The 26011-nt window shown below is 44.5% G+C and overlaps 1 protein-coding gene across 2 annotated transcripts in view; it reads right to left on the bottom strand.

Moving 5' to 3' along the window:
* Positions 1 to 26011, bottom strand: part of LOC137427705 (beta-arrestin-1) — a 101494-nt gene that overhangs the window by 28223 nt on the left and 47260 nt on the right. For both annotated transcript variants that reach the window (XM_068117387.2, XM_068117388.2), the window contains exons 7-12: positions 23953 to 24155; positions 13035 to 13094; positions 6780 to 6847; positions 5315 to 5450; positions 3037 to 3121; positions 805 to 877 (exon numbers count right to left, since the gene is read on the bottom strand). In XM_068117387.2, coding sequence (XP_067973488.1) covers positions 805 to 877; positions 3037 to 3121; positions 5315 to 5450; positions 6780 to 6847; positions 13035 to 13094; positions 23953 to 24155 — 625 coding nt within the window. The remainder of the gene's footprint in view (positions 1 to 804; positions 878 to 3036; positions 3122 to 5314; positions 5451 to 6779; positions 6848 to 13034; positions 13095 to 23952; positions 24156 to 26011) is intronic.

The raw sequence follows: 26011 nt of genomic DNA, 5'->3' as shown, positions 1-26011 counted from the left end.
ACACCAGGGCTTTGTAGAACCACTGAGCAAGCCTATCTTAAAAACCACGTGTAAATTGTATTACCAAATATATTAAGAAAGTAAGAAATTGTTCATTTGATTTCCAAATGCTGGTAGGAGTTTAACAAAGGAATGGGTTCATGGAAGAATGCATGTGGCCTGAAGGAGATCGAGAGAGCAGATGGGGCTATACCGGTGGAGAGGTGATTGAAACAAACAGGCCACCAAACTGACAGCAATGTGAAAGAAATATTGGCCTTGTGCTTCACCCTAATCACGTGACATGGAAATACTATTGAGACCTTTAGATTCCACAAGTTCGAAGAGAAGCAGATGTGATGCTGGGGTAAATGTAACGTATTCTTCAATTCCATATCTAAAGTCCTGGTCATCTTTTTTGATGGCCACAAATGAATGATGAATAATATAAATAATGAAAGATAGTTTCCTTACAAGGAACTTTGATGTAGGATGAGAACATTAGGCCCATCAAACCTACACAATGGTTGCCACCCCTATGGTTGTTGTCCATAATCGATACTTTTAAATGCCGAATGCCAAGCAAGGAAGCAGCAAGTACCATTTTTCCCAAGTCATTTCAACCAAGTCATTCAAGTCAAAGTTAATTTCAACATTTCAACCATTGGTACGACTGAGCTGGGGTTCAAACCGCCGACCTCCCAGAATCCGAGCGGATGCTTTAACCATTATGCCACCAAGTCTGGTATTTATTGGAATATTAATCTGGCTTGTAGCAAGTTTTAATGGGTGATCAAGAGTAAAAAGGAAATGGAGGATACTCACTCTCCTTCCTCCACTGCTACCGGACACTTGTACTGTGCTGTGTTGAAAAGGCAGATATTTGCAAACTGGCGCACTGCAAGAACACATGAAAAGGAAACCACATGGATTGTGCAGTTGGTTTTTAACCACAATGTGAACTGAAAAATGTAATTGCCATTGAGTAAAGCAATACATTTATATTGTTCCTCAAAATATAACGATAATTTACCCATCTTATTATAATAGAGCAAACATATGATTATGTCGTTATGTATGCGACAAAAACGTCTTCTTCAAATAAAATTAACACCCTCTTAATTACGTTTACACTGCTGAGACCCCCTCAGACCTTTGACGACCCTTTAATTCCCCCAAGACCCTTAAGACCACCAACACCCCTGAAGACCCAAAATACCCTTAAAGACCCTGAAGACCCAAAAGACCCTGAAGACCCAAAATACCCCAAAGACCCAAAATACCCCAAAAACCCAAAATACCCATGAAGGCCCTGAAGCTCAAAAAGACGCTGAAGACCCAAATGGCCCCAAAGACCCCAAAAGAAATTCGATTTTTTTTCCACGATGGCGTTTGTAACACGTGACCTACGACGTTATAATTATCATAAAGAAATTCTACAGAAGGAGCCGCACATATTCTGAAAATTTAGTCTCCATCGGACTAACAGTTGGAGGAATTTTTGTTTTATTCATACTGATCAGATCAAGCGTTGTACTTGTCGAATTATGACGTCATAATTAAGGCACCGATGACATCACCATCAACATATTATATTCCCCATGGTGAGTACTTGACAATGAGACATGTTGAAATTTTTTCCATTGAGCAGTTTGGGAGATATAGAGGTGTAACGTTTTTCCAAGATGGCGTCCGTACCACGTGACCTATGACGTCATAATTATGAATAATAAATTCTACAGGCTGAGGCGCTTCTATGGTAAAATGTCGTGTCAATCAACCAACGGTTGCCGGGAAAATGAATTTTTAATATTCAGACACGTACGCACCTGAATGCTTAACCCCGCTTCTCGAGCGCAGGGTAACTAGAACGGCTCAGTAGAGAGCATACCTCCACCTGGTTGGCCATATCACTCAATGGTGAAGAATCACTTTTAAAATTCTACTCGCTGGATCCGGATCTTCACCAAAATTGAATCGGTTCTTCCTCGTCACACACACAACCTGTCCAACAAGTTTCGGCCAAATCCGTCCATAACTTTTTGAGATATCCTGCTATGTATCGTTTTTGACACTGTCTCCCAATGGTGAAGAATCACTTTAAAAATTCTACTCGCCGGATCCGGATCTTCACCAAAATTGAATCATTTCGTCCATGTCACATACGCTACATCTCTGCCAAATTTTGTCCGAATCCGTCCAGAACTTTTTGAGATATCTTGTTCACAAACGGACAGACAGACAAACAGACAGACAGACATGAGTGAAATAATGTATGCACACAAATAGACAATTTAATGGTGCAGTTTGAGAGTGGCGGGACTACAGGGATGCTAATTTCTGTGCAGATGCTAATCGTCCAGAACCCAATCTGTCCTTTAAGGGACAATTGAAAACTAAAGCCATTTTTTGATCAGGGCAACTCAAATCACTCAAAGACCAAGTGACTTCATGTGGGTATTTAACAAGTAAATGTGGAGGGAGAACAAAGGACACAGTTAATTCACAACTATACGCACCCCGGGTATGAGACGAACGGAATTACACTGAATTGAATTATATCGTGACATATCGCGATTTAATTAGGAGCCTGGTGTTGGGCTAGTGGCTAGGGTGCCAGCTTAGGCTAGGGGTTTTTTTTGTTTGTTTTTTATATCGCGATTTAATTGACTATTGTTTCGTAATGTTACGACGTTTAAGCTTTGACTTCAATCTCTCCCCACAAATTTCTAGCATGAATAATTATGTCAAGTATAAACAAAACACAGGAAACCTGGCTGCATGTGCCACAAGCATGCCCCCTTTTAGGTGCAAACAGCGGGTAAGTGCAGCACACGTCAGAGATTCACATCAACCAAATGTAGGGATGCAAAACCAGGAAAAAAGAAACCAAAAGAAAACAACGTTTCTGTAGAGCACACAAGGAAATTGATTTTACCAGAGGTCACAAAGGTTCATGCTGAAGGGTCAGGAAAAACAGACTATGAAGAACAATGGCAAAAGGCTCCTGCATTATTTACCCATTCGTATCACTACAGGCGAGGGGTAAAAACCCACCAGAAATCTTGATTTTCTTGACAATTTTCGAAGAGTTGTTGGTGACATGCACGTTGACATTGATTGGTTCACCGTGATAGTAGATCTGCGAGGCAGGAAGTGGGTATAACAAAATAATTTTACATCAGAATATAATACCTACTAAATCACAGCTGCGCTGTGGGACCCACCTTTCCCCACATCCTTTTCCGTTCCACACCCAGTTCTTTTTTTTGTTATTCCATCATTAAACTTATTTCCCTTTTTCCACAGTTCTTCACTGAGCATTTGCCTCTGCCCACGCTCCGTCAGCCCACAAGCTTCGAAAGTTGTGTAGGTGAAACGAAAACATCAGAACGACAAATTTAAGGGTTATCTGCCGTGAAGGATCTCAAGGTGTTGATGTCAAGGGCTTTATCTTTCTTCGGAGCAAAAAGGTTAGAGGGACACTGATTTTTGCTCCGATGAAGGGTAAAGCCTGAAACCTCAGCACGTTGTAATCCTGCATGACAGGAAACTCAAAAACCATGTGATGTTTACCCTCGCCAGAGGAGAGGTTATTGCATTTGGTTCCGTTTGTTTCTTTTCTTCTTCTATTGGTTGGTCTTGTGTGTTATTCTGTTTGTTTGTCCGTATGTCAATCACCTACAGGTCACAATTTTCAACCGATCTTCACGAAACTTCACCAAATTGTAGAGGCCGTCACAATTGAGAAGCCTATTGATTTTGAGGTTAAAGGTCATCCGGAGGTCCAATTTCTAAAATCGCCATTTTAAATCCGATTGACTTGAAAATTGAACAGCATTTGCACATCGAGTCACTAAATAGGGAAACCAACTATTTTTGAGGTCAAAAGGTCAAAGGTCAACTCTAAGTAAAACTTCCAAAATGATCAATTTTAATCTGAAATATCAATTTGCATCCGATTGACTTGAAAATTTAACAGCATTTGCACATCGAGTCAATAAATTGGGAAACCAACTATTTTTGAGGTCAAAAGGTCAAAGGTCAACTCTATGTCAAACTTCTAAAATCATCAATTCTCATCTGAAAAATCGTCACTTTTCATCCTATTGACCTGAGTTTTGATCAAGATCGTCAATTTTGATCTTGATGAAATGGACAATTTGCTGGATCAATTGCAACCTTTTTTCGGGAAAGGGGGTGGATTCTGCAAGTATCGTGCTCTGCATGACATCTTCTTGTTTGTCTCTGTCAGTCACCTACAGGTCACAACATTCAACCGATGTTCACAAAACCTCACCAAATGGTAGAGTTGGTCATAAGAAAGAAGCCTATTGTTTTTGGGGTCAAAATATCAATGGGTCAACATAGGCTAAAGGTTACTAACTCTATCAAATTTCTAAAAAACCCAATTTTCATCCGATCGACTTGAAATTTGAAGAGGCTTTGCATATCTGGACACTAAATTCAACCACCAAGTATTTTGGAGGACAACATAGGCCAAATGGTCAACATAGTCCAGATTTCTAAAATCCTCAATTTTCATGCGATTGACTTGAAGTTTTAAGAGGATTTGCATATCAGGTCAACGAATTCAAGCACTAATTATTTTTGAGGTTTTATTTTAATTTTAGGGATTTTGCAAGTATCGTGTTTCTCGTTTGTCTATCTGTTAGTTTGTCCGCACATAACGAGTATGCTTTTCTCTGCAACCGTTGGTCCGATTGCCAAGAAATTGTCACCATAGGAGCCCCGCCTCCTGTGAAAAATTTTAATGATAATTATGACGTCATAGGTCATGTGGTGCGGGCGCCAGCTTTGGAAAAACGTTGCTCCTCTATATCTCCGATACTGCTCCATGGAAAAAATTGAAACATGCCTCATTGTCAAGTACTCCCCATGAGAAACAACACCAATATATTCATGATGATGTCATTGGTCTTCATTATGACATCTAATTAGACAATTAGAACACTTGATCCGATCAGTTTGAAATTTCTTGAGCATGATCTACACAAAAATGATATGGGATAATTGAATTGATGATGTAATCAGTCATGTGGTTTGGCAGCCATGTTGGATTGAACATAAATCTACAACGTCAATAAACCACACAAACACAGCAGCTAATAAACTACACAAAATACACCACACAAACACGTCCTGGTGAGGGTCTGCAATCTCTGATTGATCTTTCTTGTTACTCTTTTTATTCTCTTCCCCCACCAATGCAGACCACTATTTTTGTGCTGGAATTAACACTGCAATGAAATTATGCAACGTTTGCAACTGTTTTGCCAATTACTTTCACAAGTGAGCATGCATGCAAGCACACCTCTTTATCAAGTGAAGCTTCCAGATGAAGTGGCTTGTCAGACATAAGAAACTGCCTTGTCGTTTCAGCCATGGGCTGAGGACCTGGAGAGATCGGTGCGTACTGAACCTTGCGAATTATCAGCCGCACAGAATTCCTGCATTCAATGATAGTCAATAGATAAGACAAAGGTAGTCAATGATTTAACAAATTCAATGACCAATGTGCCAAGAATATATAATTACAATATAAATTTATCCGAGGTGACACAACAAATATGTCACAAAAACAATCCTTCATGCACCTCCTCGCGTTTTTGTAATCCTGACACTAATCTGTCTGTAACGTATGCACCATAAACACGATCATGATGAAATTTTCCCAAGAGTATTTGGAAATAAAGCACAAGTTAGAAATAAAGAAGTTTTGAGATCATTCCCAGAGTAATTTGAAAACAAGAGGCCCCTTTTAGGAATCACGCAACTATATGCTGCGGGAATAAATGTTGGAATAAAAATCAGCATTCACATGTTTTATTCTTTGTTTCAGATCATACGCTTCAGATTTCACTTCCTACAAACACTTGCTCCCTACAGGAGTGGCAATTTTGTGTTGTACAACTTCCGGGAGTTTTATTGATACTTGTGATAACATCAATTTGTCAGGTTATTCTGTCCAGCAGTGCAATGGGAGCATTAGCAGGTATGATAATTCACCCACGTCTTAAGATAATTCCCCCACTTTAATATAAAAGTAAAAACCGAAGTGGGAGGGGGCGCACACGAGCACACACACACACACACACACACACACACACACACACACACACACACACACACACACACACACACACACACACACACACACACACACACACACTGGTGCAAATATGATATATAGCAATGTTTGAAGGCCCGAGATTGAAAAAGAGCAGTGAAAAGAGCCTCACCGAGGGATATCTCAGGGGTATTTGTTTGACATTCTGCTCTGTTAATTTTTTTTATTTTTTTTGGATACAAGATCGAGGCTCGTGTAAGAGCTAGCACATTAAACACACATTAGCATATAAAACACAAACAAAAAACAAACAGACACATAAAACAATAAAGGGAGAGGGAGACTATATGGGGAGAGAGAGGGAAGCACACAAGCACAACAGTAGAGAGCAGGGACATCGGGAGATCTGTGGAAGGGAGAGGGCTAGGGGGTGGCGAGGGAGAGGGAGGGGAAGGAGAGGAAGGGAAGGGGTACACGGTATAAAACAAAATGACACGACTAGGAATTTCAGGAATGAAGTCGGAGATTGAAAGAGGTGGATTTGGGGTGTATTAACGGGGGTAGAAAAGATCAAGGTTTTGGATGGGGGAAGGGAGGAGTGTGATCGAAGAGAGTGTGGGAGTTTGTCCCAGAGGCAGGAAAAAAAGAGGAATAAAAGAGTGAAGGTGAGCAGAGAGTCTTGATTTTGGCAGTTTCACTAATGATTCACCTTCTGTGAATCTTTTCTTCCGAGTTTTCAGCACAAAAGACTTTCAGTTCAAAATCGACCCCACAGGCCTGTGTGGAAAAGCACATTCCACAAGGTACACATGTGAGATATCATCAGCAGGATTATTAGCACATAATAGCTCACATACCAGTCAATATGAACTGCAAAGCACGATGTTGTGACTCCTACAAATGTTTGCAAGTCAAACAAGAAAATAAATTCTCAGTTTTTGTATGAATGCCAGAATGAAAGGGTGACCGCAGGGTGGGGGAAACATTCTGTGGATGTTGCCATGGAGGTAGCTCGGACAACAAAACAACATGGATGTAAATAAATACAAGGAGAGAGAAAGAATTAACATGAATGCATCAATGCTTCCACCCACGTTGGATGTCAACCCATTGTTACGCTTGATCTCAATTATAGGTCACGTGAAAAATTAAAGGGCACATGAGAGAGAGTGTACGAGAGAGAAAGGAGAGATAAGTAGAAGAGAGAAAACATCAGATGCTTCAAACTCGAGTTATGATCCGCAAACCGACTTTGAATGGGCACATGACCTTTGACCCAAAATTGAATCAGTTCATTCTTGTATCGCAGTCTATACCTAATGCTGGATTTGGTTAAAATCCCTTCTGTGGTTCACAAGTCATTTTCAATTAAAGGTCACATGTCCATAGACCTTTGGCCATTTGAACCTAAAATCGAATCACTTCATCTTTGTATTACACTTCACTAGCAACGCTACCCGCCCTATGGGCGGGGCTTCAATTGGGAGGCCCAAATGAAAAGGCTAAATATCAGAAATTGAAGGCTTTTTTATTTTAAACGATTTATATAAACATCCGTTAAATCATATCACACACAAATCATCAAAATCTAAACAGTATCTTACTATAATTCACCAAATGTCCCACAGTGATCGATACACTATGATCGTGATGATCGTGGTCGTGAATCGTGATCGATAATCGTGTTCACAATCGCTATGTCATATGTACTCCCAATACGCGTTTCCTTCAGTTGAAATGGGTTGGAATTCTCTCAAGTAGGTATTCAACCCGTGTCCTGATCGTGGCAGGTGCAGCTGTGCAGTGATTGGTGCAGCCGTTTGTGCGCACACCCAGGAAAACAACATCGTCACAATGACAACGATGAACGTCATGCGAACGCGAATGTTATGCGGGAGTCCAAACCTGAGAATGCTGGAGACCAAAAGCTGAAATTGGGAAAACTAAATAGCCTATTTTACTCCTGGAGATCCCAAGATTATCCACCCAAAATATCTTTGCGATCGGTTCAGCAGTTTTTACGGTACCTTCGAACAGACAGACAGACAGACAAACAGACAGACAGACAGACAGACGGACGGACATTTGGTGAATTATAGTAAGATACATATGCCAAGTTTGTTTGGAATCCCTTCGGAGAGAATAGTTCACAAGTTATTGCGGTGATGAAAATCTTCGATGCTCGCAGAGATGCACAGCCAGACACACAGCCTGATGGACATTCCAACTCAAAAACATAATGCCTCTGGCGCCTTCGCATGTGGAGGCACAAAAAAGCCTTCTTTTTTTGTATACAAGCTCGAGGCTCATGTAAAAGCTAACATTAATGACAAAAAACAAACGGACACATAAGACAAAATGAGGGGAGTGGGAGACAAGATGGGGAGAGAGGGGAAAACACACAAGTACAACATTTAAGAGCAGGGACATTGGGAGATCTGTGGGAGGGAGAGGGCTTGGGGGGAAGAGGCGTGGGAAGGGGGGTGGGGGTGGGAGAGGTAAAAAAAACAACACATGGACACAGCTAGAAATTCCAGGAAAGAAGTCAGTATTTCAGAAAAGTGGATCTGTGGTGAATTAACGGGGGTAGAAAAGATCAAGGTTTTGGATGGGGGAAGACAAGAGATGGTGTTGAACAGCCGTTTTAAAGACCTGGAGGGAGGAGTGGGATTGAAGCGAGTGAGGGAGTTTGATCCAGAGGCGGGAGAAAAGAGGAATTGAAAGAGTGAAGGTGAGCAGAGAGTCTTGATTTTGGCAGTTTCACCAGAAGAGGGTTGCTGGCAGATCTTGTATGAGTATTAGGGGGACAGAGCACAGACAGGGCTGGGGGTGGGGGGGCTAGGCCAGAGAGGAGTCGGTAGAAGACAGAAAGACCACCAACCTGCCTGTGGTGAGTGAGTGAAAAGCCCTCAGAGATTCATCAGAGCCCTTCATCGCGGGAGATTCCAATGATTCTGAAAGCTTTGGTTTCAACAGCGTGAAGCTGAGCTGGGTGTGAGGCAGGAGCACCAGCCCAGAGGGGAGAGCAGTATTGCATTGAGCTGTGGATGAAAGCCTTGTATGTGGTGAGGAGCTCAGGTGTGCCAAGGAAGGACTTCGCATGACGGAGGATGCCCAGTCGGCAACTGGCATTGGAGGCCAGCTTGTAAATGTGGTTTTCCCAGGAAAGATCATGGCAGATAGTGAGACCCAAAAGCTTGAGTGACAGAACTTCTTCAAGAGGATTGTTGAGAAAGTAGATGGGAGGGTTGTCCAGATGGTCTTTTCGGAGAGACATAGTAAGAGTGTGAGATTTGTCAGGATTGAAAGACATGTTCCACTTGTTTGACCAGTCTGTGATTTTGTCCAGGTCTGCAGAGAGTGAGGAGGCTGCAGAATGCCGATCTTAGGGATGAGGTATGGAGTGGCAGAGAGTGGAGTCATCAGCAAAGAGATAGACAGGATTTTCCAGAGAGTCGGAGAGATCATTGATGAAGACCAGAAAAAGCAAAGGGCCCCGAACACTGCCTTGGGGAACTCCACCCTGAACAGAAAGGGAAGATGAGAGAAATCCATTCAGAGCCACACGTTGACTACGACCAGAGAGGAAGTCCACAAACCATGCGTGGAGATTTCCATGGATACCATAGGAGGAGAGTTTGGTGAGCAGAGCTGGGTGCCAGACCGTATCGAAGGCACGTGATATGTCAAGGGAGACAGCTCTGATTTCCTGTTTGACATTGAGGACCTCGATCCATTGTTGAGACAGCAGAAGCAGCATGTCCAGAGTAGAGTGACCTGGTCTGAATCCAAATTGGTGATCAGAGATAAAGCCATTGGATAAGAGGAAGGATTTGATATCTGAAGCAATGATGTATTCCATGACTTTGCTGATAATTGGGAGCAGGCTGATTGGTCTGCAGTTGCAAGAATGTGTTTTGCACATTTTTTGTGTAAAGCAGTAATGTTGGCCGATTTCCAAGCTGATGGCAGATGACATTGAGCAAAGGAGAGGGTGAAGAGAACAGAGAGAGGGTGTGAAAGAGCAGCAGAACAGGATTTTAGGACCCGTGGGCTGATGCCGTCTGGTCCAGTTGCAGAATCAGAGTCGAGGATTGACAGAAACTTCTCCACCTTGTCAGGAGAGCAGGACACAGAGTCCGGGAGCAGCTGGGTACCACTGGGTACAGAGAATGACGGGTTTGGGACACAAGATTTTGAGGCAAACACAGGGTTGAGGCATTCAGCTTTTTCACGTGCGGAGTCAGCTGTGTAGCCGTTTGAGGTAAGGGAGGGGATGGAGGGGGAACAAACACCAGAAACAGATTTGACAAGACGCCACCAGGATTTGGAAGAGGGAGACAGGTTTGAGAGTTCAGTCATGGGAGTGGAGAGATATTGTTTCCTGACTCTCCTGAGGGTGGACACACACTTGTTCCGGGCTTTGTGAAAGGAAATGAGATTGCCTTCCATTGGATTTGCCTTCCAGGAGGCGAAGGAAAGTTGTTTCAGGGCAACTGCCTCACCACAAGATTCAGTGTACCATGGATGGGAGGAAGGGTATAACAACTGAAGACGTTATGGGATAAATCTGTGCATGAGAGGGAGCAGTTTATTTTGGAAGAATTCCCAGGATGAGTTGATGTCAGAGACAGTAGAGATGGGAGATCAGTCCAGATGATGTATGGCTGCCTGAAAACCGTGCCAGTTGGCCTGAGTGAAATGCCAGACTCGTTGACGCTGAGGAGGCTCTCTGAGAATGGTCAGAGAGATGGCCACTTTAACAAGCATATGGTCAGATGAACCGATTGGAGCAGAAGAAGAGCAGCAGACATTTGCAGGGAAGTTTGTAATAACCAAGTCTAGAAGAGAAGATGCTCCGTTGACCGAGATCCGGGTCGGGAAATTGACAGATTGTGTAAGTCCCAATGAGTCACAGAAGTCCTTTGCTGAGGTGCCATGGCTGGTGAGAGGTACCCACACCCAGCCAGCTGACATGATGACAGTTGAAATCGCCACATATGAGGAAGAGAGAGTTGGCATGAGTAGATAGAAATTGGTCCATGTTATCAGACAGCGAGATGTAGATGGAGTCATCACTGTTTGGTGGACGGTACAACACACATATGAACAAAAAGTGGGAGCGAAGGGGAAGCCATAGCCAGATGTACTCCTGGGGGTGAGGTGGAGAGAGGGCACTGCAGGGAGAGTGAGGAAGAGAGTTTTTAATAAAGATAGCAACCTCAACACCAGGACGAGGCTCAGGTCTATCATACCGGAGGAGGGAGTAACCTGGGAGAGATACCAAGGAATCAGAGACATCATGAAGGAGGAAAGTCTCTGTTTAGCAGATTAAGTCTTGTTTGTCAGAAGCAACCTGTATGGAGAGGTCAAAATAGGCATACTTGAAATAAATACTTGAAAATAGAGGCATACTTGAAATTGGAAAATACAAATGAGATAAGAAGGTGAACATCATGTTGGTGGCCCAATATAAATTTGATTTTCTTTTCTACAAAATGTGATTTTTACACAAAGTTCTTTTGCAGCAATTTGGACTGTTAAAGTGACGAATCTCCCCAATTATTTTTTTATCTTCTGGTCATATAACTAATGACTTTCTGATAAACATTGGAGTTAGTCATTCAACGGATGAGAAAACTGTAGGATAATTTCTTTTTTAAGGGAAGCCACAGCATGGCTGAGATGGTGAGCACGTAAAATGAGCTTGCTGTTAAGGTATTCGAGCCAGCCTGTGGCTTCTGGCCAAAATGCACTCATATTTTTACTACTTTTAAAATGCTATAAGTACTTTCAATAACAACAAATTCAGAGGAACCAAAACCATACAATTGGAAGAAATGCCACACACTGTAAGAATACAAATAAATGTTTCACAGTTCTGCAATACAAGAATGGTACTCAGTAGAGTGTATACATACACCAGGCTGAACAGTTTACATTTTGTATTCCACGTATGGGCCAGATCTGGCATCCGGATCTTCACCAAAATCGAATCAATTCGTCCTTGTCACACACACAACCTGTCCACCAAATTTCGTCCATAACTTTTTGAGATATCATGCTATACCTGAATATCATTTTTGGCCCTATCTCTCATTGGTGAAAAATCGCTTAAATTTTTTTTTTAATTCTAGTATCAGGATGTATCTGAAACGTCAACAATTTCATCAATTGGTCCTTGTCACACACCCAACCTGTCCACCAAATTTCGTCCAAATCCGTCCTTAACGTTTTGAGATATCGTGCTTTTCCTCTATATTGTTTTTGGTCTTATCTATCATTGGTAAAGAATCTCTTTAAAAAAAAAATTCTAGTATCAGGATCTGGAATTTCACCAAAATCTAATCAATTGATCCTTGTCACATACCAATTTATCAACAGGATGATCGACATTGCACGTGCAAACCAAATGCAGATGCTTGTGTAACTCGATAACATAGATGCTTACTCCAAAAATTGTGAATTTTTTTTTTTGCCATGTCAGCTACACCAAGTCCGATTTCTCACCAAAATTGGCCGCATCAGTCATTGGTGAATCATATCCATATTCGGCAAATTTTTCATTTTTGCTGCTTCATGACACATTTTACTATGGATAGAAAAGCATCCATCCAGTATGTGTGCACAATTTAATAGTTTGTGTTTGTTTGGAAAACTTCGGTAATCAGAGCGCCACGTCACGGGTAGAAAGTAGGGAACGAGGGGGTGGAGTCAATACCACACAGTAGAGATGTCCGCATCACACTTACGATGTGTTCTGGCTAAATATCTGCTGCGTAATCTCCTTTTGCAGACACTTACTGCACATTCAATATGCCACCCTTGTCTTATGGATCTCGTGCTCTCTCTCATGTGACCTTTACTTTTTCATGAAACCTTAAATTTGAGATCAAACGTATAAACCCAGGCAGTGTATAATCAGACAGTGTATGCATTGATCAATCAGTCACACCCCTCTCACCTTTCCTGTATCCTCAGGACCGGGCTGCAGTGTTACAGAACAGGGAAGATTTTGTGGGACCTGTTCAAAACATCAACACCATGATATTAAATCCTGTGAAAATCTCGATAAGTTAGATACAACTTTGTGAAAGCAGAAACTAAAGGTTCCTTGACAGCCACACCATTCAGGTGACTGTACGAGAGACAATTATATCGTATCTGCCATTTGGGGCATTACATAGATGCCTACTCCAAAATCTGTGAATTATTGAGGTATATATTTTTTGGCATGTCAGCACCAACAAGCCCTATTTCACACCGAAATTGGCTGCATTCATTTTGATTGTGATGTCATAACAAGGGGTGAATGGAATATCATATGACTCACACAATGTGGCCTTCAAAGCTTCAGATATGACCACATAGTACTTACTCTATTTTACATCATACCATCTTGAGTACCTGGTGTTTCCAAGGGAATTTCAATGAAATATGTATTTAAATATTTCCTACAAGACAAATTGGGGAATGTTGGCCTTATGGTTTCGTATGAATTACCAATCTTGGGCATTGTAAAGTGCAGTTAGACCGCTTTCCCTTCTTTTAACTTATTTTTATTAATTTTATTTTTAAAATATTGTTATTCAAGGCGTTGAAAAAAAAAATTCACTGCAAGCTACTGTCGTCAACGTGTGGCTCCAAATGGAATTATCTCACATCCCCTTCCTGTCCAGGCTTGAGTTCCCCAAGGAAGTGTTCTGGGCCCTGTGCTTTTTCTGGTCTGCATTAATGATTGATCTCTCCGACTCTCTGGAAAATCCTCTCTATCTCTTTCTCTCCTCTCTATCTCTTTGCTGAAAATCCTCTCTATCTCTTTGCTGACGACTCCACTCTCTGCCGCTCCATATCTCAACCCTCAGATCGGCAGACATCAGCCTCTTCACTCTCTGCAGACCTGGACAATATCACAAACTGGTCAAACAAGTGGAACATGTCTTTCAATCCTGACAAATCTCACACCCTCACTGGGTCTCTCCGAAAAGACCATCTGGACAACCCTCCCATCTACTTTATCAACAATCCTCTCAAAGAAGTTCTGTCACTCAAGCTTTTGGGTCTCACTGTCTGCCATGATCTTTCCTGGGAATACCACATTTCCAAGCTGGCCTAAAAAGCCAGTCGCTGACTGGGCATCCTCAGTCGTGCATAGTCCTTTCTTGGCACTACTGAGCTTCTCACCACCTACAAAGCTTTCATCCGCAGTTTGATGGAGTACTGCTCTCCCCTCTGGGTTGGTGATCCTGCCTCACACTTAGCTCAGATTCACGCTGCAGAAACTAAAGCTTTCAGAATCATTGGTATCTCCCACGATGAAGATGATTCCGAGTGCCTTTCACTCGCTCACCGCAGGCAGGTTGGTGGTCTTTCTGTCTTCTACTGACTCCTCTCCGACCTAGCTCCCCCTGTTCCCACTGTGCTTTGCCCCCCAAATATTCCTGCAGGACACACAAGATCTGCCAGCAACCCTCTTCTGGTGAAACTGCCAAAATCAAGACTCTCTCCTGACCTTCACCCATTCATTCCTCTTTTTTCCTGCATCTGGAACAAACTCCCACACTCCCTTCAATCCCACTCCTTCTCCAGGTCTTCAAAACAGCTGTTCACCACCATCTCTTATCTTCCTCCATCCAAAAGCTTGATCTTTTCTACCCCCGTTAATACACCCCAAATCCACCTCCTTCAAATTCTGTTTGCTTTCCTGAAAGTGCGAGTAGTGCCCATTTGTTTTATACCATGTACCCCACCCCAGCCAGCCCTCTCCCTTCCACATATCTGCCAATATCCCTGTTCTTGACTCGTGTTGTACTTCCCTCTCTCTCCCCCTCTTGTCTCCCGCTTCCCTTATTGTATGTTTAACGTGTGTTCCTGTTTATGTTTTTATGTGCTTTATCTGTTAGCTCTAACATGAGCCTCGACTTTGCATACAAAATAAATTTAAAAAAATAATAAAACTACAGTCACGTGAAAAAGTAAGTACACCCCATGTAAAGTTTTGACTTATTCAACATAATATTTCAACATACAGCTATTTGATCTTCATTTCAACAATATTGATAGATAAAGGTGATATAATGTAACAAATATCATGAAACATTTACATTTTGTAGTCCATTATATAATTTAAATAAACCCATATGCAAATTTCACATGTGGAAAAAGTAAGTACACCCCTACATTTATCACTACTTCAAGTACCTAGAATTAGAATCAGGTGCACCAGCTCAGGTGCAAATGATTAGAACATCATTAGAGAGGATCTTGGAGGAACCTGTCTTATTTAAACCTCAGACATTTCGTTTGGTTTGCTCTTTGCTGTTGAAGTGTGCGGCGTCACCATGCCTAGATCAAAAGAGCTCTCTGAGGCCTTCAGAAAGAAGGTTATAGATGCCTACGAGTCTGGGAAGGAATTTAAAAAGATCTCCAAACAATTTGAAATCAATCATTCGACTGTCCGGAAGATCATCTACAAGTGGAGAAGATTCCAAACAACTGCCAACTTGTTCAGGCCAGGCCGCCCCAGCAAGTTCAGCCTGAGAGCAGACCGCAAGATGCTGAAAGAAGTCTCTAAGAACCCCAGAATGTCATCACGGGACCTACAGGTAGCTCTTGCCACTGTTGATGTCAAAGTGCACGAGTCTAACATTAGAAAGAGGCTGCACAAATTTGATCTACATGGGAGGTGTGCCAGGAGGAAACCTTTGCTGTCCAGAAAGAACATCAGGGCAAGACTAAAGTTTGCCAATGAACACCTAGGCAAAGACCAGCACTTCTGGAGCAATGTGCTCTGGACAGATGAGTCAAAGGTAGAGCTATTTGGCCACATTACCAGAAGACATGTTTGGTGAAAACCAAAGACAACATTTGACCACAAGAACCTGATACCAACTGCAAAGCATGGTGGTCGAAATATTATGGTTTGGGGCAGCTTTGCTGCATCAGGGCCTGGGCAGCTCACCATCATATAATCCACTATGAATTCTTCATTGTACCAGAGGGTGCTTGAGGATAATGTGAGGCCATCTGTCGGAAAGCTACCCGGTGTGTACCCCGGTTTAGAATAGGTACACCGTATCCCTGCGTGTTGTAAGAGGCGACTAAAAGGGTTGGCGTCAGGAAGGGCATCCGGCCATAAAAACAATGCCTCAAAAAGAGAACCATGACAATTACGACAACATTTGGGCAGGGTACAGCCCCAAGTACCCCGTGGGGGACCCCACTCCCTCTCGTCAAAACTCGAGGTGGGGAACCCGATCGAAGCAAGGGTGGAAATCATTCCATTTATGACGACGAAACGTCTGATGCCCGACGTGGAGATAGGTTTCTGAGATTTGGGACATGGAATGTAGGGACAATGACAGGGAGATCAGGAGAAGTGATGGAAGTATTGGTCAGAAGAAGAGTGGACATATGTTGTGTGCAGGAGACGAGATGGAAGGGAAGTGGTGTGAGAATGGTGAAGGGTGGGCAGGGACAGAAATACAAGTTTGTGTGGCAAGGGTGCCCGGAGGGCGTGAATGGTGTTGGTGTCATGTTTTCTGAGGAGTTTGTTGACAGTGTGGTGAGTGTGACGAGAGTGAGTGAAAGGTTGATGATGGTGAAAATGATGATTGGAAAGCTCTTGGTGAACATCATCTCGGGATATGCTCCGCAGGTTGGTCGGAGCGATGAAGAGAAGGACAAGTTCTGGTGTGCTATAGAGAAGCTGGTGGAAAACGTGAAAGATGAGGAAGTTGTTGTGGGAGGAGGAGACCTAAATGGACGTGTGGGAAGGAGTATGGACGGTTTTGAGGGAGTTCATGGGGGTTACGGATATGGTGTGAGAAATGGAGAAGGTGAAAGGATTTTGGAGTTTGCTGATGGAGCTGATTTGTTGATTTGTAATACTCAGTTCCAGAAAGAGGATAATAAGCTTGTTACATACACGTCAGGTGGGTCGACGACAACCGTTTACTACCTGCTGGTGCGTAGGCGAGATAGGGGGCACCTCCAGGACACAAAGGTGATCCCGGGGGAGGAGGCTGTTTCACAGCACCACTTGGTTGTCTGCGACATAAGGGTGAAAGGTGCGAGGAGAGCTCGGCGGGTGAAGTACCAACCGAGAATGAAGGTGTCGAGGTTGAAAGAGGTGACAGTGAGGGAGGCATTAAAAGAGAGGCTGACTATGGTGGAGGATGATGTGGTTGAGCTTGAAAGTGGTTGGATGTCAATGAAAGATAGTCTGTTGGGAGCCGTTGGTGAGGTATGTGGATGGACAAAAGGCCACCGAGGCACTCGGAAACATGGTGGTGGGATGATGAAGTTGGAAAGAAGATTGACGAGAAGAGGAAGAAGTTCAAGGAGTGGCAGAAGGCGAAGGGTATGGGGGCAGAAAAGGCAGAGCATGAAAGTTATAAGGCAGCCAAGAAGGCTGCAAAGAAAGAGGTAGCAAAGGCACAGGAGGCATGTAGGAAAATGTTCGGAGAACGCTTGGATTCGGAAGAGGGTCAGAGAGTGGTATTCAGGATTGCAAAGCAGATAGCGAAAGAGAGGTGTGATGTGATGGGGGTGAGTTGCTTGAAGGATGAAGTGGGACAAATCGTTGTGGGCACAGATGGAATTAAAGGAAGATGGAAGAGATGTATGGAAATACTGTTGAATGCAGAGAATGAATGGGATGGCAACATAGAGAGTAACCCAGTTTTAGGACCGGCAGAGAAGATAACCGAAAAGGAAGTTGAGGAAGCGATAAAAGCAATGAAGAGCAGAAAAGCGGGAGGGCCGACGGGAGTTGTGGGAGATATGTTGAAGGCAGCGGAAAATTGGGGTGTGAAGAGAATGACAGAGATCTGTAATCTGGTGGTGAAAGAAGGCCACATTCCAGTGGATTGGGAACTGTGTACCCTCGTCCCTCTATACAAGGGGAAAGGTGACCCTCTGGACTGTGGCTCGTATTGAGCGATAAAGTTATTGGAGCATGGAATGAAGGTATTGGAAAGGGTGTTGTAGAGGAGGATAAGGAAGAAAGTGAAGATTGACAAAATGCAGTTTGGATTTATGCCAGGAAGAGGAACGACAGACGCGCTTTTTATTGTGAGGCAGTTGCAGGAGAAGTAAATGGAGAAGAGGAAGAAGTTGTTTCTTGGGTTTGTTGATCTGGAGAAAGCATCCAATAGGGTTCCACGTGAAGTAGTGACATGGGCATTGAGGAAGTTAGGAGTGGAGGAATGGTTGATCAGAGTAGTTATGGCAATGTACAAAAGAGCGTGCACAGCTATAAGGATGAAGGACGGGAACAGTGGTGAGTTTGAGGTGAAGGTGGGAGTGCATCAGGGGTCGGTACTAAGTCCACTACTATTTGTAGTTGTGATGGAGGTGCTGGCTCAGAACGTAAAGGAGGGTTTACCATGGGAGTTGTTGTATGCAGATGATCTGGTGTTGATTGCAGAAAGTATGGATGGACTGAAAGAGAAGATGCACAAGTGGAAGGAATGTATGGAGACAAAAAGTCTGAAGGTGAATATCGGAAAAACGAAGGTGATGGCAAGTGGTAAAGCATGTGGTGAGGTGGAAAGAACTGGGAAGTGGCCGTGTGCTGTGTGCAGGAAGGGTGTCGGAGTGAATTCCATTCAATATAGAATGTGCGCTGAGTGGGTTCATCAAAAATGTCGTGGATTGAGAGGGTCATTAACCAGTGTGGCAGCTACATTCAAGTGTAAGGTGTGCACAGAGGGAGCTGCAGATGGAGGAAATGTTGAGTTGGATCTTGGAGATGGCGTGAAGCTGGAAGGTGTGAAAACATTTTGTTGCCTTGGAGACATGCTGAATGGAGAAGGTGGATCAGACTCGGCAACAGTTGCTCGAGTGAGATGTGCATGGAAGAAGTTTCGGGAACTGAGTGGTGTGCTGACGAGGAGGGGAGTGTCATTGAAGCTGAAGGGAAAGGTGTATGCTGCATGTGTGAGAAGTGTTATGATTTATGGGAGTGAGACATGGGTAATGAACGTAGAGCAGCAACAAAGGCTGGAAAGGGTGGAAACGCGAATGGTTCGGTGGATGTGTGGAGTATCGTTGAGAGAGAGGAAGACAAATGATGAATTGCGAAAGATCATGGGAATAGAGCCTGTGATGGATGCTGTGAAGAGAAACAGGTTGAGATGGTTTGGTCATGTGTTGAGGAAGGCTAAAAGTGACTGGTTGAAAAGAGTGATGGGAATGAATGTAGAAGGAAGTAGAGGACGGGGAAGACCGAGAAAGACTTGGCTAAAGATGGTCGAAGAAGAAATGTGGGCAAGGGGGTTAACAAGGAGAGATGCAGAAAATAGGGCAAAATGGAGAAGATTGTCATGGGGACAGCAAGGCTAACCCCCGCTCTTGCAGGGAAAATGGCCTTAAAATGCCTGTTGTTGTTGTTGTTGTATCTGTCGGAAAGTTGAAGCTCAACCGAAGGTGGACCTTGCAACATGACAATGACCCTAAACATACCAGTAAATCCACCAAGGAATGGCTGAAAAGAAAGAAATGGAGGGTTCTGGAATGGCCAAGTCAAAGCCCGGATCTAAATCCCATCGAGATGTTGTGGGGGGATTTGAAACATGCTGTGCATGCAAGAAACCCCTCAAACATCGCACAGCTGAAAGAATTCTGCATGGAGGAGTGGGCAAAAATTTCTCCCAGTCGATGTCAGAGACTGGTAGACAGTTATAAGAAACACCTACTTGAGGTTGTTTCTGCCAAAGGGGGCTATACCACCTCTTAGAGCCAAGGGTGTACTTACTTTTTCCACATGCGAAATTTGCATTTATGTTTATTTAAATTATACAATGGACTACAACATGTAAATGTTTCATGATATTTGTTATATTATATCACATTTATCTATCAATATTGTTGAAATGAAGATCAAATAGCTGTATGTTGAAATATGTTGAAAAAGTCAAAACTTTACATGGGGTGTACTTACTTTTTCACGTGACTGTATGTCTTTTTAATAACAGGCACACGTGTAAACACCATAATAATTAAATTTGTGTTGTTGACAACAAATCACGACAACCACAACATGCTATCTTCACAATACATATTACACGACATCTTCACACACACAGCCTCTTCAAGTCATGCCACAGATTTTTGATTGGATTTATGTTGGGGCTCTGACTGGGCCACTCAAGGACATTTATCTTTTTGTTCATTAGCCACTCCAGTGTAGCTTTGCCTGTATGCTTTGGGTCGTTGTCATGCTGAAAGGTGAACTTCCGTCTTTCTTGCACAGGGCAGCAGATTTTACTCTAGGATTTTACTGTATTTTCCTTTCTATCCTGACAGCCCCAGTCCCTGCTGATGAGAAACATCTCCATAACATGCTTCTGCCACCACCATGCTTCACAGTAGGGATGGTATGCTTGGGTGATGTGCTGTGTTGTGTTTGCACCAAACATAACGTTTTGCATTTCGGCCAAAAAGTTCCATCTTGGTTTTGTCAGTCCACAAAACGATTTGCCACATGGCTTCAGAATCTCTGGAGTGGTTTTTTGCATACTGCAAACAGGACTCAAGGTGGACTTTTTTGAATAATGGCTTCCTTCTTGCCACCCTAACATACAGGCCAGACTTGTGGAGTGTTTTGTTTGGGATATTGTGGTCACATGCACACAATGACCAGTCTTCGCCATAAATAAAGGCCTGTAGCTCTTTCAAAGTTGCCATTGGCCTCTGGGTGGCCACTATGATCAGTCTTCTCCTTGCTTGGTCATATAGTTTGGAGGAACGGCCTGATCGAGGCAGATTCTTGGTGGTACCATACGCCTTCTACTTCTTAATGATTGTCTTGACTGTGCTCCAAGGGATATTCAAGGCCGTTGGAATATTTTTATATCCATCCCCTGATCTGTGCATTCCACAACTTTATCCCGGAGGTCTTTTGAAAGCTCCATGATGCTCATGGTTGAGTCTTTGCTGTGAATACACACACACACACACACACACACACACACACACACACACACACACACACACACACACACACACACACACACACACACACACACACACCAAGATGGCAGCGAGGGTGTGGTGGCGTGCCTCCCTCTCGCCTGGGATGGAAAGGACCGAAGCCCGTGTCAAATGCAATGGTTTTGAAGGCAGCGAAGACCGAGCTGAAAACGGCAGCTTTGATGGGAATGAGGACTGCTCCCGAGAGGCCCGTTATCACACCATTTGACAGGCATTTATGGCACAGCCTGGTCCTGAAGCTTGGCAGGACTTGTTGACCCCATGATGCCGGGAGCAAAGGCCTAGGTTTTCGCAACTACTTTTGCCAAGTTCCACCCACTGAGGACAAGAGACCGATTTTTGTGGGATCGAGGACTGTGCCAAATACGACTTCAATGGGAGTGAGACCCAAGCCGAGGACATTAGGTTTTGTGAGGCCCAGGGCCATGAAATGGCACCCGTAATTGTGCCAATCAACATGCGTTTGGGATGGGGCATGGCATCCGGGCCTTGCCTTGTGGCTTGTTGGGTTTTACTGACTCCATCCCGTCGAGGAAGGATGAGACCGAGAAGGAAGAGACCAAGAAGGAAGAGACTGAGACCAGAAGGGAGGTCACGCGGATCTACATCGTCGCCACTTTGGGGACAGAGGGGGAACCGGAGCACGGAGAAGGAGAGGGCTTGAGTCGTGGTTCCTTGCTGGAATGAAGAGGGATGCTTCAGGACCAGGAAAGGCTACGTTCAGTCTTAGAGACTCACGAGTGGAGATGACGACCGGTGGTGGTGACGTATACACATGCACACAAAAATCGTGATTATACATACACATGCACATGCACAGTTGTGATTGTAAGACATGCACATGAATCACGATTATGCACATTTTATATATACACATATTGATGTGTGATTACACAAATATTGCACGTGACATATTATATACATTACACACACACACACACACACACACACACACACAAACACACACACACACACACACACACACATACACACACACACACACACACACACACACACACACACACACACACACACAAAACCCTGTCTTCCACTGCACAGGCACAAGCTAATAATAATATCCCTCACGCCGACTGTGCCAACAACGGACTTATTTATTTATGCCTCACTCACTCAGGTGACAGGACAGATAGGAGAAAACACAAGACACAATAAACCTGCGGCTTGAGTGTCCCGGCTTGTGTCAGAACTTCCTGCCAAAATGCTCTGAGGGGTGCGCGACTTGAAGAGCTTCTCCGCTTGCTCGGCACCAGAGGGCACCACAAACAGCAGGAACGCAAGCCAAGAAAGCATCAGTAACAGAACGCTCGCTGGTGGAGCTGAACAAGGAACCGAGCCACAGGGTCCAAGGAGCCGAGAGCCGAATAGAGAGAAAGTTCAGGGTGCAGAGAGCGAGACCGAGTTCAGGGAGCAGAGAGCGAGACCGAGTCCAGGGTGCAGAAAGCGAGACCGAGTCCAGGGTGCAGAGAGCAAGACCACGTCCAGGGCACAGAGAACGAGAACGAGAACGAGTCCAGGGCGCAGAGAGCGAGACTGCGTCCAGGGTGCAGAGAGCGAGACCAAGTCCAGGACGCAGAGAGCGAGACCGAGTCCAGGGCACAGAGAGCGAGACTGAGTCCAGGGCACAGAGAGCGAGACCGAGTCCAGGGCACAGAGAGTGAGACCGAGTTCAGGGCACAGAGAGCGAGACCGAGTCCAGGGCACAGAGAGCGAGACCGAGTCCAGGGCACAGAGAGCGAGACCGAGTCCAGGGCACACAGAGCGAGACGAAGTCCAGGGCGCAGAGAGAGAGACCGAGTCCAGGGCGCACAGAGCGAGACCGAGTCCATGGCGCAGAGAGCGAGACCGAGTCCAGGGCGCAGAGAGCGATACCGAGTCCAGGGCGCAGACAGCGAGACCGAGTCCAGGCCGCAGAGACCGAGACCGAGTCCAGGGCGCAGAGAGCGAGACCGAGTCCAGGGCACACAGAGCGAGACGAAGTCCAGGGCGCAGAGAGAGAGACCGAGTCCAGGGCGCACAGAGCGAGACCGAGTCCATGGCGCAGAGAGCGAGACCGAGTCCAGGGCGCAGAGAGCGATACTGAGTCCAGGGCGCAGACAGCGAGACCGAGTCCAGGCCGCAGAGAGCGAGACCGAGTCCAGGGCACAGAGAACGAGACCCAAGTCCAGGGCGCAGAGAGCGAGACCGAGTCCAGGGTGCAGAGAGCGAGACCGAGTCCAGGGCACAGAGAGCGAGACCGAGTCCTGGGCGCAGAGAGCGAGACCGAGTCCTGGGTGCAGAGAGCGAGACCGGGGTGGCGCTACGTTCACACGGTGTGTGCTGATTGGCTGCTCGCCGGGGTACTGTCCTTCTCCCTTATGTGGGCGTACCTAGTTCTGGAGGCTTCCATCCCACATGACTGGCTGGCACCGCGAGTGCCCTCCAGCCATTCATGGTCTCGGGTCCACATGGGTGCCATTTATTATAAAAGGAAAAAACAAAATGACATATTACAATGGAGAAACCACATTGAACACCAAGGTGGGAATATGGGTGCATAGACACAAACAGGATGGGAGGGAAGAGGCAAGGGAGCTTCCCAGATCAACCTTAACACTGCCTCATTAATTACAGTAATTACACGTGAAATAAGAAGTAAAATATATACTATATTTGTGTGCCCACTCTTAAGTGTAACCATGCAACATGTCAAGTACAAATTGAAAAGATAAATCATAGTTGGTGCAGATGGCATAATCGGAAGCAAGCTCTTTCGTTATGGTCCTTATACACGTTTCAATAACCTGGTTACAAACATAGTGAAAGGCACAAACAGGTGTGTTGGGATGCCATTTCAAGACTCCAGATAGCAAACAAGATGAACACACCTCAAAAACGAATGGGTGAGCATGCTGACCAAGCTTTTTAATGAGGCGTTCCTGCAGTCGGCTGAGGCTGGGGTTGGAAACATATCGTTCGGGCTCGGAGAACACTTGCACAGTGTGCACGTACAAGTCCTTCCGGAACGTCAAACCCAGAACATCCAGATCCTCACGTCCATAACGAAATGCACATGTAAGCTTCACATACACTACCAAAGAGATGGAGAGAAGGCTGTCTCAGGCCAAATCCACGTTTAATTGATATACCCTTTAAAGACCCCAGCAAGTCATTCACAATATCATTTCAATCTATGTAGATGAGAACTTGGCCAAGACAGCAAAATGACAAGCAAGACAATCAGGTGATGAAGCCATAAAAGCAAACAACAAAGCTAAGCAGCAAACATGGAAAATATCTTGTTATAAATTTCAATCAGCACAACTGTTATCGGAACAAAAATCCTGTGAAGGACTCTTGACGACTTGACCAGCCTATTTAGTCTACCGCAGGATGAAGCCCTCCCGAATATGCTTCATTCTGTTCTATTCAATGCAACTTGAGGCCATTGTACTCCAGTAATTTTTTCAAATTTGTCTCTCCATTGGATCGTTGGCCTACATCTACTTCTACTTCTACTTCTTCCAGGGCTTTTTTCTAGGTTGCCAGTTTGCAATTATTGTCGTCCGTTGGTTTCCGTTAGTTTTGCTACATGTCCAGCTCATGTCAATTTCATTTTTACCTCTGCCACCGAGGGTGGACGGAGGTTGTGTTTTCGCCCCTGTTTGTCTGTGAGCAGGATATCTCAAAAACGTTTTGGAAGAAACATTCGGATGAAACTTGTTGTGCAGGGTGGGTGTGTGACAAGGACGAATTGATTAGAGTTTAGTGAAGATCCAGATTCACCATTGAGAGATGGGGCCAAAAACAATATAGGTGGGTAGGTGACAAGAAAAAGCAGACTCGATTTTAGTTCAGATCCAGATGCAGATCTGGCCCATCAGTAGGATACATAACGTGAACTGTTCAGCCTAGCGGAAGTTCAGCCTATGTGCTCTGCCGAGCTCCGTTCTAGTTTTCATTATCACCAAAATTGTAAGGTATCTCGACAGACTACGATCGATTGTTGCACATGTACGGTATATTGACTCTGCAGATACAGGCCCGATTCACCCCAGCGCCGTCTGAGCTGAGCCGTAACTCCCGGAAACGGAAATAAACACGCGGTCACGGTGTCCGGATAAAACGGGGAATATTTGCACCTTCATACAGGACATCCTCCCCTTTAAGTCCAAAATTACCAAGAGCAATACGTGCTAAATTTCCAAAATTGACATTCCAAAAGCAACATTTCCAAAAACATGTGAAAATATGTGTGCAAACGATTATGAAAATAATGAAAATACATGAAAATAGAACATGTGTCAACGTGAAAATAGAACATGTGTCACCGTGAAAAAACATCTTCAAAGATTCAAACTGTCGGATGCTTTTCTCTCGTGCATTGAGCATCGCGGTGGATCAGTGGATACAGAGTACGAGGTGATTCCTTTGGTCTCCACGAAGGGTGTAACGTTCGGAGAAATTTCCGAGGCCTCCGAGCCGGCTGGAGCGGCCACGCCAATCTCCGGCGGTGGCGGGTCGAACTGTTGTTCTGACTGTGACAATGCTGCAGGCTCTATCGACTGACGGTGACGGTAGGTTATGTGGTCCTGATGTCAACGAATTTCACGGCCGTCCTGCAGGCGAATCATGCAGGACAGTGGACCTGGCTCCTCGATGATGTCCCCCGGTAGCCACGTCGCACCTGCACCAAAATTTCGAGCAAACACTGGATCTCCGATGTTGATACAGCGGCTGTTGGACGACTTATCGTGGACCAACTTTTGATTAAGCTGGCTCTGATAAACATTTGATGATATGTCCTGTTTGAGATTGTCAAGTGTCGATCCCAGGTGTCGTTTCATCAATAACTCAGACGGAGCTGCACAGGTTGTTGATTGTGGTGTGATGTGATATTTGAACAGGAGACGAGACAGCTTTGTTTCCAGGTTTCCCTCCTGAAGT

The sequence above is a fragment of the Myxine glutinosa genome, chromosome 5 (genome assembly GCF_964187855.1).
Source record: "Myxine glutinosa chromosome 5, kmMyxGlut1.1, whole genome shotgun sequence".
Taxonomy (NCBI): Eukaryota; Metazoa; Chordata; class Myxini; order Myxiniformes; family Myxinidae; genus Myxine; species Myxine glutinosa.
The sequence above is the reverse complement of the archived record's forward strand: the minus strand, read 5'-3'. Positions and strand labels throughout refer to the sequence as shown.